The sequence below is a fragment of the Saccopteryx bilineata genome, chromosome 2 (assembly GCF_036850765.1).
Source record: "Saccopteryx bilineata isolate mSacBil1 chromosome 2, mSacBil1_pri_phased_curated, whole genome shotgun sequence".
NCBI lineage: Eukaryota > Metazoa > Chordata > Mammalia > Chiroptera > Emballonuridae > Saccopteryx > Saccopteryx bilineata.
Genome location: NC_089491.1, coordinates 310,322,084 through 310,341,315, shown reverse-complemented (window position 1 = coordinate 310,341,315; position 19,232 = coordinate 310,322,084). Strand labels below are relative to the sequence as shown.

The following is a 19,232-nucleotide window of genomic DNA, read 5'->3' as shown; positions in this document are numbered from 1 at the left end:
GCTGCTCCTGAAAGCTGATAAGGTGAAAGGGTTTCCCATCATCCAGCAGCAATCTTTTCCCTTCTCTGTAGTCTATAGAGAGCTCAAGAGTATGTGGGGCTGGAGAAAGGAGAAAATACTGTCTGGGGTAGCCAGTCTTCTCTGCTATTCCAGCTCCAGCCACCTGGGGGCCTCTGGCTCCAGAGAATCCGGCGCCTGGCTTTGCTCCCTGGTAATGGTGCGAGTTGGGAAACTCACTCCCAGCAGGCCTGGGGCAGCTCTGTTTTAGCAGCACCTGAGGGCGGGCAAGTGTACCACGAAGTCTCAGGTTTCAGGGGGATGGCAGTTGCCTGTCTAAAGGCTTCTCTGTTCCTTGGAATTGTACAGAATGTCTCTTGTGGCTTTTCCTCCTCCCTCCTTTTTTCCTGTTGACTCTCCCCAACTGGCTTTCTGAATCACCAGACTTCAGAGGAAAACAGCAGATGTTGACTTTACTTCTTTCAAGCCAACGTCAGCTCCCTCCTGTGGAGTGGAGAGTAGGCAGGAGGTGAGAGGCAGGTAACAGAGGAAGATATACCCTTTCTAAATTGTGAAGGAGGATGTAGAGGGAATCTGAAAGGAGTCAGAGACCTCGACAAAAAAAAATTCTTGGTTCCTGAGGATAGGGAAAAAGGCCCCAGTGTTGGCTGTAGAACCAGGATCCTAAGGAGGAAAGCAGACAGTGGGAGTGGTCCTAGTTTGGGTGCCAGCCCTTCTTGTCTGAGGTAAGGCCTCATCTCTTGCCAGCAGCTTCCTCATGACTCAAAAGTCAAGTCAGGGTTCAGGTCTGGGGAGACAGTCCAGAGGCTTATTCTTGTCCCATCTGAGCCCCTAAGCCCCGGGTTTTCTGCAAGTCTTTTGGAGAAGCTTCCAGGGAGGACTTTCTAGGACTTTATTCTACATTTGTTGATCCAATTTCTCTTCTCTGTTTTCTTCCTCAGGGATCTTCTTACGGGCAAAGAAGCCAAGCTATAGAGGAAGAGATAAGAGTTATTGTCAAATGCCCTGCCTGGGGATCTTGCCAGCAGCCCTCAGACATATCTGAAGCTTTCACTTTTGTTCTGCTTCCAAACATGAAGTTCAAACTTATTTTGTTTGGCTTAGTTTAATTCAACCAGTGTTTGTGGAGTACAGGGAAGGAGACCCAGGCACGACACCAACAGCCTGTCTAGCACAAACCCAGTTTTCCCTGCTATAACCAAGGATCCCTCCACTCATGGGCACCATGCCTCATACTTCCAACTAAAGCCGTGCTTACCTTCCAGAGGCAGAAGACCAGGAAAGCAAGCAGCAGCAGCCCTCCCAGGACACTGCCAATAAGGATCCACAGGGAGACGAGGACAGGGCGGCTCTGAACCACCTCCAAGAGGCTCTGTAGGGGGCAGAGAGCTGTATTTTTTAGCTGCACCCTTTCATCCAGCCAGCCTCACCCCACATGATATAGCAAAGGCATGAAACTGAGGCAGGAATGGAGGCAGCGGGATCCTAGCATTCTGATTTATCACTTCTGACTCCCAGATTGCAGTCTAATGAAGACACTTCTGTTCTGGAAAAAAAAAAAAGCCCACAGGTGTCCTTATCCCACTCCACCCTCACTATTTTCATAGCTCTCAAACTCAGCCTCCAGCCCACCTCACTCCAACGGGAAGCTTCAGACAGCTGTAGGACACTATCTTCCTCAGTTCCCAGCTCGAAGGTGCTGACCACTGTCAGAGACTTGAATTTGGCCTGTGGAACAAGTGGACAGGTAGACATTTAAAGTGAGCCATCATTAGGTTGTGGAGCCCCAATAGCAAAGATGAGGCTCAGAGACACAACTTTCAGGACCCTCAAGACCGGGAGAAAAGGTTGGAGACCAGGCAGAAAGAGAAGAAGGGTATTAGAAGAAAGCCACTGGTCTTTTGTTATGTTGTCTCTCCTACCTGAAATGCGCTCAACTTCCCTTTCTTTCGCTAACCCTACCCCTCCTTTAGGTGGAAGTTTAGATGTCATCTCCTCTGGGAATTAGGGACTGTTTCCTTCTAACTCTCACCACCTCTGATAAGGTTATAATATTCTGTTCACATTTCTGTGTTTCACCACTGAATTCTAAGATACTTGAAACCAAGGGCTATGTCTTATACTAGCGTCTAGTACCTAGCACGGTGCCAAGTACCTAGTGGTTTCTCAAAAAATCTTTGTTAAAAGAATAGATGAATGAGTGAAAAAAGGATATCAAAGAGAGATACAGAGAGAACCAGACTTAGAGAGGTAACTTCCCTAAAACATATGCCTACCTCCCAAGGATATTGTGTTATTTAACACAGTTAAAAGCCCCTAGTACCAAATAGCTGTTATAATTAAAATGTCATTTCCCTGCTCAGGAATTTGCACTGACTACTAACTGCCAATCATATTAAGTTCAATTTTATCTCCCTAGCTTTAGAGAACTTTAGAAAGTCTAGATCTTCCCATTATATAATCTTGCTTCTAAACACCTTATAATATATATCTTGCATGTAATATCAACTATTTGTTTATTCATTTAACAAAAATGTATTGAGTCACTACAATGAGTTAAGTATGGTGCTAAATGTTGGGATGGTCTCAGTGTCTCCTAGTAGGCACTTGATAGATTATAAATTGATTGAATTTAAATATCCTATCAAAATTGATTGATTATTGCTATAGCACTAAGGGATGATAAATGGAGGATAATAACTTCTTTTAGTGAGTCCATGTCATTATTCACTTATTCTTTACAGCAACCACTTAAAGTAGGTATTATCACCCCCATTTTAGAGTGAGAAGAAAGAAGCTTAGAGAGATGAAATAATTTGCTTAAGGTACAACAGCTAGTAAGAGGCAAAGTGGAACTTGAACATGGGTCTGTTTACCTCTAAAGCCTATGGTCAATTCCAGACAGGAGCAGAAGGGGAGAGTAGTAGGAAATGAAAGGTTTACCCTCCGGAAAAATTCATTGTGAACCAGTCTCAGTAGTCCAACAGAGACCTCGGTCCCCTTCGCAAGCTGCCCGAGGCGGCACCTCACGACCTGACACCGAGTATTGCTCCCGTTCTACCAGAAGAGAGAGAGACAGATTAGGACCTGGGGTGGAAAGATCCCCCCCTTCCTGATCTATGTTCTATCCCAGTCCCAAGGCTCCAAACTCGACTGCTCCTACTCTGGACATATTTTTCACATTCTTGTGACTCATACCAGTCTGCTTGTGTGCTGAAGCTCCTCTGGATAAACAGGGGGCCCTGGCAGCTCAGTCAGGTTCTGCACTGTGCAGCTTGCCTGGAGGAAGATTGAACTTGAGGGACTCTTGTGAGTGAGAGGCCAGCCGCTCAGGCTGAGCAACAGCATACTATCCACACTTTTTTTTTTTTTTTTTCCGTGAAAGAAAGGCAGAGAGACGGAAACAGAGCTGTTCCTGTACGTGCCCTGACGGGATCATCAAACCAGCAACCTCTGTGCTTTGGGATGAAGCTCCAACCAACCAAGTTATCGGGCCACAGCTTTCTATCCACTCTTGTAGTGGGGTAATCTCTTTCTTCTCAAAGAAGCCACATATGCAAAAGAAAGTTCCCCCAGGGGAAGAGCCCTGAGAGCAGTGACCCAGCAGATAAGGAACTGGTGAGCCCACCAGATCAAGGTGGCAGGGCTTTACATACCCCTAGCCGAGACTCACATTGTTAGTGATGAGTTGAGACAGTGACAGAAAGTAATTGCCCCCATGGGCCACAGCTGGAAGGAAGGCTGAGATGATGAGACCACTGACCACATAGCAGCCAAGGTTCTGAACCTGAAAGGAGAATTGGAAATGGGAAGAAGCAGGAGACAGAAGACCCTCGTCTGTGTTCCTTTATCCTAGTTACGACTCACATCTAAGAAAGACTCTCCCATCCTTTCCCGGATGCCTCCCCCTCCCCCTGCTCATATGAATGCCCCTCCAGCTTCTCACCCTAAGAGTGGTTTTGAATTCAGGGCCAGGACCCACTGGGAGGGTCCCATATGGATGAACCTCATAGCGGTGCAGAGTGGACTCACTGCGTGGACACCAAGTCAGGAAGTACATGGTCACAGTCATGACACAGACACAGAGGCATATGGTCAGCATATATATATATTTAGGGAAGGCCAAGACACCACACGGGTAAAGAGATGGGGGTACACAGAGAAAACAGAAATGGGACATGACACAGATTAACAAACTCTATTGCCATATCCCATAACCCCCCAACCTTGTTCTAATCCAGAGGGCCCAGCAAAGCTTAATACCTAGGGAGAAAGTAAGATGCTTAAAAGAAAATATTTCTCATGAGTGGAATTGAGTGCAAAAAGATGAAGCAGTCCCAGTGGCTGGGGTTTGGGGAAACCCGGAAGCACATGGAAGGAAAGGTAGACATGTAAAGAGTGTGAGTCTGGGGTCAGAGTGGGGGTGGGGGTCCCAGAGGGGACCTGAGCCATACCTAGAGAGGAGGAGATGAGGTTCATACTGGATGTAGGCTGAGGTCTGGGCCGTGTTATCCTGAAGGGTCCCATTTCTCTCCAGGCTGTTGCTACAGGGACGTGGGGAGAGGCTCACACCCCTTCTCAGACACCCCTCTCGGGAGTAGAGGGGTCAGTGCTACTTATTCCCCTCCCCCAACACACACATCACCACACTACCACATCCCAGTAAGAAAGGGCTGGGAGAGGTTCCCTTTGTTCTTACCTGGTGGCCGTCAGCCTCACAAGGACCTGGCTCAGGAGGGAGGAGCAGCTAAACTCAAACTCTAGCAAAAAGGTCACCTGGAGGCAGGAGACATAGTGTCATGGTAGATTCCTATTCCAGGGACAGCTACAGAGGAAGAGGAGCCCTTGCATGCCTCTCTCCAAGCTGCCAGGCCCTGCGGATTCCAGCCCCTGCGCTCTCAGAGCCCCTTCCTCACGCTGGGCCCCAGCTTACCTTGGCGCCAGCCTGAAAGACAGGGTGTCCCACGCTGCAGAAGTGGGCATGGGGCAGAGGGGCTGCACATTCCACCTTCACTGGCCTGTCCCTCTGGGAGCAGAGAGGTGGGGGTGGAAGCTGGAGCTGGGGCTGCAACTGCTCTCCTGCCTGCAGCCTCTGAACACTGAGCCCTTTTCTAGAGCCCCTCAGAGCTGAGGACAGTACCCCAATCTTCTTCTTCCTTCTTCTCTGACCCCTCCTAAAACCCCTCCGCCACGGGTACCTGAAGGATGAAGCTGGCCAGGTGCAGGTTTCTAGAAAAGCTGAGGCTCAGGCTAGTGTTGTAGGCATTTTCCTTCCTGTTCTCCAGAGTTGCTGACACCAGCACTTTCTGCCGACCACCTTGAACCACGAATGGATCCTTCCTAGGAGTGGTGGATAAGGGAGAACTAGGGATTTGAGGGAATACCAAAAGCCCCACTTCTGTTTTCCTGGGTAAGGAGCAACCCTCCAGTTCCCTTCTAGGCCCTTCCAGTCTGGCTTGGGCCACCCTGGTTGGACCAGTTTATGTCCATCCCACCTGGAGCCTCTGATGTCCATATTAGCTTGAAGTACCAGGTCTGTGACACATTCATTGTCAGGGCCACAGTCCTTTGAGAAGGGGATCTAGAGGAGAGAGAAGGGGCTAAGGGCTGAGAGGAAAGCAAGAAGAATGGAGTAAAAGAAAAGTGGAAAGAGAAGAGTGGGTTCCCAGGTCAGACTTCACTGTGATCTCAGGTCTCCTCCCTCCCCTTTCTCTTGAATCCACTGAGCGGGGCAGTGCTGGGATCCAGGGGCAGGGCAGGGCTTGGTACTGCTGACCAGCTTTCGTATAGAGGTCAGTGAGCCCTCATCCAGCACAGGTCCTGGACTTGTGGTATTGTCCAAAGCAAAGGTCACAGTCAAGGCTACTGGCCGGAGGTAATCTGATGTGTCCTGAGAGAAACCAGAGAAAAAGGTCATGGGAAGCCAGGGTTAGTTGTACAACCCAGGCCTCTGGCGGAATGTGATAGTTATAATGATCATTTACTAAGTACTTTCTGTGTGGTGGGCTCTGTCCTAAGCTTTTATCAATATTATCACATTTATTTCTAATACAGCTCCTATGATGCACTTATTATTATCTCCCACTTTGCAGGCAAGTAAACTGAGGTTTGTAGGTTACATGACTTTCCAGATTGCACAGATGATAAATGGCAAAGTTAGGATTCAAACCCAGATCATCCTGACCCCAAAGTCTGAATTTCTGAAAATCCAGCAGAAATCCCTCCTTTTATCCAGCCTTCCCCTCAGCCCCAGGCCCTGATGCAAAGCAGTTTCTATCCCCTCCTCACCAGCACATGAAAGTGCAGCTGCTCACAGGTGACATTCCCCACATTGAGTCGGAGCCGCCGAGGGGACAGCCTCTGGCCAGAGCCGTCAAACGCTGCTCGAGCCCCAGCTGTCCACTCATCCAGTGATGCTGTAAACCTCATATCTGAATGGGCCAGGAAAAGCGAGGCTGGAGAGGGTCCAGAGACCAAGGCAGGCAAGGGGTTGAGGGTTGCCTAGTATGTACTGTAGTCACTCACAGAATCGGTGATCCCAGCGGCCAGGAGTGTGGGAGGTCACTTGGAAGCAAAGGGCTGCAGACAGGCAGGCTGCCCCCTGGCCTCTCCGCATGCAGTCCTGCTGAACCACACTGATGGCTGGTGGGGTCACATCCAGTGAAGGGGCCAGGTGGACAATGGGTCGGGAGCTAGGAATGGGGTGGGAAAGAAATTCTAGCAGTATACACTTGAAACCTGTATGGTTTTGTGACCCAATGTCATTCCAATAAGTTAAAAAAAAATTCTAGCAGTAGCCCTGGCTGGGTAGCTCTGCTGGTCAGAGCATCGCCATACGCCAAGGTTGCAGGTTCAATCCTCAGTCAGGGCACATACAAGAATCAACCAATGAATGCATAAATAAATGGAACAAGAAATTGATGTTTCTCTCTCCCTCCCTTCCTCTCTTTAAAAAAAAAAAAACAGAAAGGAAGGTAGGAAGGAAAGAAGGAAGGAAGGAAGGGAAAGAAAGAAAGAAAGAAAGAAAGAAAGAAAGAAAGAAAGAAAGAAAGAGAGAGAGAGAGAAAGAGAGAGAGAGAGAGAAAGAAAGAAAGAAAGAAAGAAAGAAAGAAAGAAAGAAAGAAAGAAAGAGGAGGGAGGGAGGGAGGGAGGGAAAGAAAAAAGAAAAAGAAAAAGAAAGAAATTCTAGTATCAGGAGGAAAACCCTTGAAAAAGGCACTTCCCAGTGTTTGCCTCCTTGAAGTCAAAGGAAGGAACGAAGGGCTAGGGTGCCTGTGCCAGCCTCCCCTGAGTCTTCTGACATAAGCAAGATAACAGCTTACATTTAATAAGTACTTGCTATGTGTTAGGCACTGTATTAGATCTTTACATAGATTATCTCATTTAATCTTCACAATAAGCCTATAAGGTAGATACTATTATTATTCCCACTTTAAAAACTAGGAAATCGAGGCCCTGGCCGGTTGGCTCAGTGGTAGAGTGTCGGCCTGGCGTGCAGGAGTCCCGGGTTCGATTCCCAGCCAGAGCACACAGGAGAAGTGCCCATCTGCTGCTCCACCCCTCCCCCTCTCCTTCCTCTCTGTCTCTCTCTCTCTTCCCCTCCTGCAGCTGAGGCTCCATTGGAGCAAAGTTGGCCCGGGCGCTGAGGATGGCTCCATGGCCTCTGCCTCAGGCACTAGAATGGCTCTGGTCACAACAGAGCAATGCCTCAGATGGGCAGAGCATCGCCCCTGGTGGGCATGCTGGGTGGATCCCAGTCAGGCGCATGCGGGAGTCTGTCTGACTGCCTCCCCGTTTCCAACTTTAGAAAAATACAAAAAAAAAAAAAAAAAAAAAACAACCCAAAAACAAAAACTAGGAAATCGAGACACAGAATAAGTTGATCAAAAAATCCATATCTAAGTCCCGTGACTCCAAATCCCTTGCTTTTAACAGCTTTGTTATGTTGTCCACTATTACCTAGGATGGGACACCACACACCTGAGCAGGACGGCTGCCCCTTGGGCACCCACAGCCACATCTACCAAGTCATCTCCATCCAGATCTAACCGGCCATCCACACTTCGACCAAAGTAGTTGAGAGCCCGTGGCATGGAGATAGCAGCAATCCGCTGGAAGGAAGAGAGGGGAGATGGTGGGGACTCAGGCACCTGATTTCCCAGACCTCCCACATGGCTCCTAATTCTCTGATCAGGCATGGGAAGAAATAAATTTGCCTGTATTCAGGAGACCCTAGTACAGCAACTTGTATCCTACCCCCCCAACTCAACTTTTTAACCACAGTCCTCCCCCCTTATCTATGGTTTCACCTTCCACTGTTCCCCATAGTCAATCCTGGTCTAAAAATATTTAATGAAAAATTCCAGAAATGAAAAATTCATAAATTTTAAACTCTGTGCCATTCTGAGTAGGAGGGTAGACTCTGAAGATGCCCCACTCTGTCCCGCCTGGGACATGAAGCATCCCTGTGTCCACTGTCCCCGCACTGTGTGTGCTCCCCACTGTCAGTCACTGAGCAGCCATCTCAGCTCTCCGACCAACTGCTGAGGTGTCACCCTGCTGTGTTCTAGTAACCCTTATTTTATTTAATAATGCCGCATTCATATAACTTTTATTATAATATATTCTTATAATTGTTCTAACAGTGCCTAATTTATAAATTAAATTTTATCATAGGTATGCATATACAGGAACAAATGCATAACATAGTATTTATATAGTCTGGTACTATCTGCAGTTTAGGCATCCTCTGGGGATCTTGGAAATATCCCCCGTGGGTAAGAGGGGACTACTGTACTGATAAAAAAGCATTTGTTCAGTTTGGATCTCAAGTCCCGGGGAGCAATGATAAGCAAAGAACACATCTCCCTTTGCCTTCCTCCCACCATGCCCCTGCCTTATTTGGGCACTCCTGACCTGGGCAGGATGGGGCCTGACTCCACTCTGGGTACCATGATACAGGTACAGTGCCCCATGATGCTCATCCTCCAGGGGTGCTCCCACAGCCACATCAGCAAAACCATCTTGGTTCAGATCAGGAAGAGCACCCATGGCAAATCCAAACCGAGCATCCTGGGGTGGAACTGGCTGAAGTGTTCCCTGGAGTGTTAGTAAGGACCGCTGGTGGAGGTGGAGAAAAGAGAGGTGATCTGAGAGTCCCAACCTTCAGCCAGTCCTCAAATATATATGTGCCTTCCCATTCCCCCTCCCTCCCTCTACCACCTACAATCAAGTTCTAGGGGCTCCCAATAAGTCTCACCTGACCCACCAGATACACATAAACACGTCCTGTCTCCTTGTTCTGGGGACCAAGGAACATGGGGGCAGCCACAAGTAGGACATCAGTTGTTCCATCCCCATCTGTATCCAATGGGCAGAGCTCACTGCCAAAGTATGAGCCAATCTGGGGAGCGGTGGGGAGTGGTGATCCCAGAGAAAAGGGAAGGTGATTGTGAACAAGAGGGAGGCACCAACCAGTCTGTCAGTATGATCCTCACAGCCCTGACAGCCTCTGCCAACCAGAATTCAGCACAGACTTTTTAGACCCCTCTCTGCCCCTACAAACTGGATTCCCATTGGAATACAAGGGTCCCATCTACCCTACCTGCTCCCCCTGAAAGCTCTGCGCAACCCTCACAGTCCCATCTTTCTTAAGCTGGAAGGCGATGATCTTTCCTCGATGTCTAAACCGAGGAGCCCCTGAGAGAAACAGGCGTCGTCCACCCCGCAAAAACATGGAGGAAACAGAGTAACCTAGAAGTGAGCAAGGAATAAGGGGTAAAAGGAAAAGAAGATGGGGTCGGAGTGGGAGGGTCCCCTGAAACAGGAGATCAGTCAGAAAATGCATATGTTAAGAGGGAGTAGTACATCATACCCCAGACTGGGAAAGCACTCCCCCACCTCCCAGCCCTCCACAGCTCTCCGCTACTCACCCAGGTAGGCCGCATGGTTCTGCAACGCAGGGGGAAACTCATCTTCCAGGGCCATCCGTGGGGGGGAAAGCCGGTGACCTTCTTTAAGCCATAACAACACTGAGCCCCCCCAGTCATAGGCCCCCACCATCCCAAAGAGGATGCCATCCTATAGGGGAGAACCAGATAGTCACTGAAAAGACAATAGGGAATAAGAAAAAAAATAAAAAGCTCTTGCCTCGACCGGGAGTGTCATCCCCATACGCCAAGGTTGCAGGTTCAAGCCCTGGTGAGGGCACATACAAGAATCACCCAATGAATGCACAAATAAGTGGAAAACAAATTGATGTTTCTCCCTCATCCCCTTCCTCTTTCTCTCTAAAAATCAATAGGTAAAAAAAATTATTTAAAAAAAAACAAAACTCTCCAGCAGTGAGAGGACCAGGGTCACTGAAGGTATGCTGGGTCAGTTTGAAAGACATGAGCAGGTCAGAATTGGTTAAAGGAGAAACACAGAAGAGCCCTGGGTTGAAGTTATCTGAGTCAGAGCTTGGAAGGAGTCAGAGGTTAGGAAGGGTGACGGAGGGGTCAGACTGTCCAACCTTTAACCGATGAGTAGAGAAGCCAATCTGAGACATTTCCAGACCAAAGGAGCTTTCATTTTCTCCATGGGACCCTTGAGCATGAGGAAACATTGAGGCAACATCAGGGAAGACAGTTTTCCCTTTGAGCCTACTGAACTCATCCCAACCCCTACCTACACTCCAGAACTCCCCCTACCCAGTCCTCCATTTCTTCAAGGGTAATCATTACCCTCAAGGCCAAAAATCCGGTCTCCCAGTGCGTCTACGATGTCAGTCAGGGCAGCTTCATCTGTGACGTTGAAGAAGAATCTCTCATCTGGATCACTGGCGATAGCTCTGATCTCCCGTAGGAAAGAGCTAGGGTCTCGCTGCCGCCGGAGGTAGTGACCGAGGACCTGGAATCAGGAGATCAAGGTAGGATCTGTAAGCTGTGTGGAGTGAGATATTCAGAGCTGGTACAGAACATGGCCAACTAAAGTGAAGGAAGGGTAATGTGGCTGACTAGAAGTGGTTCATGACCATTTTTCTCAAGTTCTGAGTTTTTTGTTTGTTTTTTTTTTTTGACAGAGATAGACAGAGAGTCAGAGAGAGGGACAGATAGGAACAGATAGACAGGAAGGGAGAGAGATGAGAAACATCAATTCATTACAGCTCCTTAGTTGTTCAGTGATTGCTTTCTCAAATGTGCCTTGACCAGGGGGCTATAGCAGAGTGAGTGACCCCTTGCTCAAGCCAGCAACCTTGGGCTTCAAGCCAGTGACCTTTGGACTCAAGCCAGCAACCATGGGGTCATGTCTATGATCCCACGCTCAAGCCAGCGACCCTGTGCTCAAGCTGGTGAGCCCACGCTCAAGCCAGATGAGCTGCGCTCAAGCTGGCGACCTCGGGGTTTCAAACCTGGGTCCTCTGCATCCCAGTCTGACACACTATCCACTGCGCCATTGCCTGGTCAGGCACAAGTTTCCAGTTCTTAATATCACCCTCTCCCCCACATCCTTCCAGATCCAGAGTAGAGTCTCACCGCAATCCCATAGCGTGTCACTCTTCCAGCCTCACAGGTCTTCAGTGCTTCGGGAAGCTCCTCTCCATCATGTGATTCTCCGTCAGTGACAACCACTAGTAGCCTGGCAGCCTCTGGTCGGCCACCACGGGACTGACTGAATCCTTCTGTGCTGAAAAGAGAGAGAAAGGAGGGGTGATCAGATGTACACAGATACACACACATGTAATTTGACAGTGTCGGCAGTTCCTCAAGGTCAGGCATCTTGTCTTTTAGACCATCCCCCCAACAGTGTCTAACGTGGAGCTGACACACAGTTAAAGCTCAAATGCTTGAATATCATAGAGCATACAGAGACCATACAGAGCAGCATATCATAAAAGCAAGTAAGTATAAAGTGCACTAATTCCTTGACAAATACTTAGGGAATATAGAATAAAGAAGGATGGTCACATCAGGCTAGTCTTCCCAGGATGAGTTTGAATTGTGTTTAGAAAGTGCGTTAGAACATGAGTGGTAGAGAATCTAAGGGCCAAGATCAAATGGGAGTGGAAGGAGGGAGGGAGGGAGAGAGAGAGAGAGAGTGTTCTATTTGCAGAGATAAAAGAAGCAGCATCTACTGATGTGCATGCTTCACTCTAAACTAGGGGTCAGGAACCTATGGCTCGCGAGCCAGATGTGGCTCTTTTGATTGCTGCATCTGGCTTGCAGACGAATCTTTAATAAAAAAAATAATAATGTTAAAAATATAAAACATTCTCATGTGTTACAATCCATTCATTTTCTACCGCTCATGTTCATGGTTGCAGGTGGCTGGAGCCAATCATAGCTGTCCTCCGGGATAACACCAAATTTTTATTGGATAATGCATAAAGTACACGGGTCGTTGTATGGCTTTCACGGAATTACATTTTAAAATATGTGGCGCTGGCCCTAGCCGGTTGGCTCAGTGGTAGAGCGTCAGCCTGGTGTGCTGAAGTCCAGGGTTCGATTCCCGGCCAGGGCACACAGGAGAAGCGCCCATCTGCTTCTCCACCCCTCCCCCTCTCCTTCCTCTCTGTTTCTCTCTTCCCCTCCCGCAGCCGAGGCTCCACTGGAGCAAAAGATGGCCTGGGCGCTGGGGATGGCTCCTTGGCCTCTGCCCCAGGCGCTCGAGTGGCTCTGGTCGCAACAGAGTGACGCCCTGGATGGGCAGAGCATTGCCCCCTGGTGGGCATGCCGGGTGGATCCCGGTTGGGCGCATGTGGGAGTCTGTCTGACTGCCTCCCCGTTTCCAGCTTCAGAAAAATGTATATATATATATATGGCGTTCATGGCTCTCTCAGCCAAAAAGATTCCCGACCCCTGCTCTAAACCCTCCCCTAACCCTTCTAGACCCTTCTCACTCTGGCCTCCCATATTCCCTTCCCAGTGCCTTACCAGGCCATCATTATTGCTTGAGCAGTCTTTGTTTCTCTTCCCTCCCGCCGGCTCAGGTTCCTTGCTGCTCTCACCACTTCTTCTTTGGTTCGGAAATCTCCCAGGGACCACTCATGTATAGGGCTCTCACCATACTGTACCAGTCCCACCTGATAATAAAGTGTACAGTCAAATGAAATGGGTGTATGAAGGCAGGGAGGGAGAAGAAAGTACATGAAGGAGGGAAGATGAGCATCTGGATACTACCAAAGATGCTAGCTACATTTATCTCCTCTCTTCTTGTCTCTCTCCTCCAAGCTCCTCCTTATTGCCTTCTCTTACCTGTATCTGTTCTGGATCAATAAACAGTCTTCCTACTAGTCTTCGTAGGAAAGTCTGAACTTCAGACCAGGGGTAGATGCTGTTGGAGCCATCCAAGACGATGACAACATCCATGTATGTGGGGCAGCCTAGGAGGAGGGGTGGTGATGGAGAGCAGAGGGGTACAGGATATTGGGGCATGGGGGCAACAAGGGAAGAGATCACAGGAGGCCACATTCAATTTAAACATTTATTAGGTACTTCTAACATGCAAGAAAGGTAATCTGATATGCCCTGGGTAAATGTAGAAATAGTGAACAAAAGATAAGCATATATGCAATTTACTAACAAAAAGGGGGGGGGGAATTAAGCACTAGGTAGAAACACAGCACTACTTTATGCTGTGGGAGAACAAAAGAGGGTCAGTTCTAACGATGGGAAAATCAAAGGAGGCAGCAACTGAGAAGATATTGAAGATTGAAGATGTTCGAAGACAGAATGTAAGAATAGGCACTTGGGCCTGACCTGTGGTGGCGCAGTGGATCACGTGTCAACCTGCAACACTGAAGTCGCTGGTTCAAATCCCTGGGCTTGCCCAGTCAAGGCACGTACAGGAAGTAACTACTACAAATAGATGCTTCCTGCCCCCCCCCCACTTCTCACTCTCCTTCTCTTTCTTCCTCTCACTCTCTCCCAAAATCGATAAAATCTAAAAACAAACAAACAATAAAAAAAATAGGCACTTGGGTGGAGAACTCTTTAAACAAAAGAGATGGAGGTATAAAAACAGATGACACGCCCTGGCCGGTTGGCTCAGTGGTAGAGCATTGGCCTGGCGTGCAGAAGTCCGGGGTTCGATTCCTGGCCAGGGCACACAGGAGAGGCGCCCATCTGCTTCTCCACCCCTCCCCCTCTCCTTCCCCTCCCGCAGCCGAGGCTCCATTGGAGCAAAGATGGCCCAGGCGCTGGGGATGGCTCCTTGGCCTCTGCCCCAGGCGCTAGAGTGGCTCTGGTCGCAACAGAGCGACGCCCCGGAGGAGCAGAGCATCGCCCCCTGGTGGGCAGAGCGTCGCCCCCTGGTGGGCGTGCCTAGTGGATCCCGGTCAGGCGCATGCGGGAGTCTTGACTGTCTCTCCCCATTTCCAGCTTCAGAAAAATACAAAAAAAAAAAACAACCCCAAAAAACAAAAAACAGGAGGAGAGCAGAGAAAGGCCACATGGAGGAGAGGAGAAGCAGCCAAGATGGCGGAGTGCTGAAGGAGAAACCAGTTTGTGCAGAGTTTCTGCAGAGAGAAGGAGATGGGGAACAGAGGGGGACCAGGACGCTCCACCCTGCCAGCCCCCGGACACACGGCTGCATTTCGTGCTTCCCTCTGGACCAACTTAGAGAAACTAGGGGATCAGATTTGTACTGTTTGTGGACAGGTGCAACATCTACAGAAAATATTAACCAAGAAGAGAGATCCTGTTTCTCACATTTTTTTCACTGAAGAAATAGTTAAGGGCGGACAGCCTGAAATTTTATACACATTTTGGAATTCAATTACTCAAGCACTTTATTCTCAATTTCAAATGGCAACAAATTCTTCTATGTTTTTGAAACAGGCATTTGAAGGAGAATACCCTAAATTATTGCGCCTTTATAATGATTTATGGAAACGTCTTCAACAGTACAGCCAAAATATTCAAGGAAAGTTTAATGCAAATGGAACTGCAGACCTCTATGTTGAACTGCAACATATGGAAGATGATACCCAGGATATATTTATACCACAAAAGCCAGATTATGAGTATGTTTATTTAACCAAACCTCTTTCTTAGCATATTAAGGATTTAACATAATTTTATGCTGGACTAGGTTCTATGGTAGAAGAACTGAATCTACTCAAATATGAAAATGCCTTAGATTACTCATATTTAGGAGCTGTTTTGGAAAGCAACATATATCTCAGTAAGTTTAAAGCAGCCAGCTTTTCCTCCTATATTGAAATAGAGTGTTATCTTCACTTTAAATAAAATTTGATTACCAAAAAAAACACAAAAACCAAAAAACAGATGACACATTGGAGAAAGATGAGGTAAATGCTGCAGCCAAGGGGTTTGCAGGGATATAGTGAGACTTGAATTTTTGAAGTTGGTTTAATCAGTTCATGGAGTGTTAATGCCCTGGTAGAGTCTGAATTTTTTTTTAATTAAATTTTTTTTTTAAATTTATTGATTTTTAGAGAAAGAGAGAAAAACATTGATTTGTCATCACACCCATTTATGCATTCACAGTTGACTCTTGTATGTGCCCTGACCAGGGGTCAAATCTGCAACCCTGGCATATAACAGGGACAACACTCCAACCAGCTGAGCTACCCGGCCAAGGCCGAGTCTGAATTCTGATCTGTTAGGAAACATGGAGTTTATGTAGGTACATTAGTTAGCAATGAAGGTGGTCATGCAGGCCCCGTCAATCATCAAATCCCAACGCCCCATCTTTTTCCACCCTGCACCCAGTTGAGGACTAAATCCTCAGGCTCTTCTGCTTACGTTGTGCAGTGGGTGCCAGGCTTCCTTGGGGCCGGAATGAAGCATCTACATGAGCGCATATCCCAGAACTGAAGACAGAGGAACCACAAGCGCGAGACCAGAGAGGGGCACAGGCCTGGGGACAGGTGGGGACGATATTTACTCCCAAGTTGGGAGGGCACCCTTAGAACATGCCCCTAGTACAAGGAGGCATTGAGAGCACTCCTGAGATTCCCCTCCTTACTTTCTAGGGTTTTAAATTCCTTGACCCTGCCATATAGATCAGGTTCCCTTACCATACTGTTCTTTGTCACAAACCTTCAGAGGCCCTGCCACAACCCTTTTCTTAGCTCACCATGAATCCCCCATCATCATCAGTTTCTAGTAGAGACATCCCCAAGTGCATATTCACAGCAGGATGAGATGAATTTCCCAGTGGATGGTCACCTGGTTGGAGGGGGTGGAAGAGAATGAGATCATGGGGTGACAGATGAGGTGCTTGAGTTCAGAGTGATTTTGGGAATTTGGAAGAGTATAAGAAGAAATCAGGATCAAGTCAGGGACAGGGAGTATGTGGGTTATGGGGCTGAAGGTGAGGTATAAAGGGTCAAAATTATTAGTATATAAAGGTTAGGGGTTAGGAGTGGAAGAGGGAGGCATCTTCTTACCCAAGTGGCCCTTGGCGCATGAGGCATTGGGAGAGCCCCCTACAGGGCAGCGGTAAACATCTCCCCTTCGGTCACCTGAAGGCCCATCCCATGGGGCACCCACCAGTATCCTGGGAGAGGATATGAATATAAACATAGTGTGACCATGACCTTTGAGATGGGCCCGAGGGAAAGTGCATTGGGGTGGCAAATCTAGAGTTCCAGCCACTTCCACAAGACCAGAATAGTGTCGACTCCCATCTATCTTGCCTCCCCTTTAACAGCTCTATCACAGTCCTACTTCCACGATCCTCTGGTTTCCTCCTCACCATCGCTGTCCAGCCCCAACATGTTGTAAGACACTGTATCCAAATTCAGCCTCGGGTGGCCCTGGGAATAGGCGTGGGTGATGAACATCCAGGTTAAAGGGGGAGGAGAGACCTGGGAGGCCAGGATCACAAGGTTAGCAGGAAGCAGAGAGGCTAATGAATGCCTAGAGAGGCACAACCAGAAAGAAGCTGTGAAGGAAATGTTTTGATATCAGTCTATTTCTTATAAGCTATCCTGGCCTCTGTCAATGTCATGTACTCGAAGCTGCAGGCAAAGATGATTTCCTTCCTAAATTTGGGTCCAGCTATCTAACCTGTGGCCCTCTTCCATGTTAGTGCACAGCTGTATTCCCATTCCAACCCCCGAAATCTCATTTACAGACATGTCTGGGTCAAGTTCCTCTTTTCCACATCATTCCTCCTACACATCCTCCTCTCGAAGCTGCTAGAGTCAAAAGAAGGAGAGAGACTGTCTGCAGCCCCAGAACAACTATTTCTTTCAAATTCTCCAAAACCAGGACCGTAAGAACAGGAAATGAAGGGACATTGAATGTCTGGGTCTTCCTCTTCTTGACTCCAAGTATCATTGTTACATGCTCACATTCATTCTCCAATGTCTAGTCTCTGGTTGATTTCAGCCCTGAAAACCTCAGTGGCAATTAACTGGGTGGGGCCACTTGCCTGCCCACACACACAGTTTACCATTTACCCTTAGCAAGGGTCCCCTCATCCTAGTTTCCCACACCCAGCTTCCTTTCTAAACACACCCACCCTCCCAACTGCCCCCTGCCTACTTGAATCTCTTTCTTAACTCTTGACACACTCTAAAGACCCCCACCCCCAATCATGTCCTGGCTAATTCTTCCCTCCCATCCCTTTAAAATCAGAGCTGGTATTTTAGGAAACGAAGATTATAGGGCATTGGTGAGAAAAAGTTCCAAGCCTCTGGTCTTTTCCATGGCTCTTTCCCTGACTGTGTCTTGCTTCTTTCTTTCAAGCAATCCCCTCCTGGGCCACCCCACTACCATTACCACAAATGGCTATAGCTCTGTCTCAAACCATGCTCATTTTCAAAAAGGTGTTTTGTATGTGAGCCCTTTTGAATCCAGGAAACTGGCAGGGCTGTATGACTGGGAACTGTAGCTCATTGGTTAGATGATCCCAAAGTTCAGACCACACAGTTAGTCAGTTATGCCTCAAGCCCCAGAGACCACCAAAGGTAGGGAGAGAGGTAGGGAGGGGGGTAACAGGAATCAGATTAACCACATGGACGGTCACATCATGTTTCTTTTTGGCCCCCTCACTTCTCCAGGGCTCAGGACACTGATTTTAGATAATTGGACACAACTCTTACACAAGGCCCTGACAGTCTCAATACTGAAGCAGTCATACGGTATGGGCATAAAAATACAAACATGCAAACGCACACACAAACACACACTGGAAACGGAGGCTCAGTGTTAACCTCTCACCCGAACTCTCAAAGAATTTTAACCCTGAGGTCCCAATGCCAGACAACCCATGTATCTTCAATTCCCATCAGAAACCAAGAAGTTAATCTCCCTCACCTGTCAGGTACATCAGGGACAGGAACAGGTGAGGGATGAGGGGCAGCTCCATGCCTGGCTGTTCTCTGTCCGTGTGAGAAGTCCTCTGTGCCTCTGTCCCTCTCCTTTTCTGTTTTCTTTAGTTTCCCTCCCATCCTGCCCCCTCCCACTGCCAGCTAAAAATAAAGTTGGAAGGAATGGGAGGAGTGATGGTGGGGAACTGTGGGGAGCCCCGGACAGAGGAAAGGACTAAGTGACCTTAGTCTAGTTCTCTGCCTTGGTGCTGCCCCCTGGAGGCGTCATCTGGGTTTGGAAATAAAAGTAGAAGTGGAAGATACTTTCATTTCCTAATCTTATTTATCTCAACCTGAGATATGAAAAAATAAAAGAACTGGTAACAGTGTTTTTATTTCCTCATCCACCAAGGGGAGCCCCAACATGAATAAGTCTTACCAGCCCACTCTACTTAATTCTGTTTGTGACTCTTAGTCTATGCTGCTTTGTGGCATTACTATAGTTTTTGGAGAGACTATAAAATACGAACTGATATGGGATGTGCTTTGTGGAACCAGTATAATTACTTTTTTTTTGTATTTTTCTGAAGCTGGAAACAGGGAGAGACAGTCAGACAGACTCCCGCATGCGCCCGACCGGGATCCACCCGGCACGCCCACTGGGGGGGGGGGCGATGCTCTGCCCCTCCAGGGCGTCACTCTGCCGCGACCAGAGCCACTCTAGCGCCTGGGACAGAGGCCAAGGAGCCATCCCCAGTGCTCGGGCCATCTTTGCTCCAATGGAGCCTTGGCTGCGGGAGGGGAAGAAAGAGACAGGGAGGAAGGAGGGGGAGGGGGTGGAAAAGCAAATGGGTGCTTCTCCTATGTGCCCTGGCCGGGAATCGAACCCGGGTCCCCCGCACGCCAGGCCGACGCTCTACCGCTGAGCCAACCGGCCAGGGCCCAGTAT

General features: G+C 48.3%; 1 protein-coding gene across 2 annotated transcripts; it reads right to left on the bottom strand.

Moving 5' to 3' along the window:
* Window positions 1-449: 449 nt before the first annotated feature.
* ITGA10 (integrin subunit alpha 10) lies at window positions 450-18,829 on the bottom strand. Of its 2 annotated transcripts, XM_066261707.1 has the most exons (30): window positions 18,291-18,829; window positions 16,723-16,834; window positions 16,415-16,524; window positions 16,102-16,193; window positions 15,768-15,882; window positions 13,254-13,381; window positions 12,933-13,081; window positions 11,535-11,685; window positions 10,743-10,908; window positions 10,532-10,605; window positions 9,951-10,098; window positions 9,623-9,771; window positions 9,278-9,421; window positions 8,935-9,138; window positions 7,999-8,129; window positions 6,544-6,710; window positions 6,307-6,449; window positions 5,795-5,908; window positions 5,514-5,599; window positions 5,217-5,358; window positions 4,952-5,044; window positions 4,718-4,794; window positions 4,473-4,562; window positions 3,965-4,049; window positions 3,692-3,805; window positions 3,217-3,297; window positions 2,962-3,075; window positions 1,651-1,746; window positions 1,277-1,390; window positions 450-987 (listed from the first exon to the last, which is right to left on the bottom strand). In XM_066261707.1, the coding sequence occupies exons 1-30, from the start codon at window positions 18,340-18,342 to the stop codon at window positions 916-918; spliced, it is 3,513 nt and encodes a 1,170-aa protein (XP_066117804.1). In that variant the 5' UTR covers window positions 18,343-18,829; the 3' UTR covers window positions 450-915. The 2 variants fall into 2 exon arrangements, 1 of the variants encoding a protein (XP_066117804.1); XR_010729401.1 differs by lacking the exons at window positions 450-987; window positions 1,277-1,390; window positions 1,651-1,746; window positions 3,965-4,049 and having other exon boundaries at window positions 2,966-3,075.
* Between the last annotated feature and the right edge of the window lie 403 nt (window positions 18,830-19,232).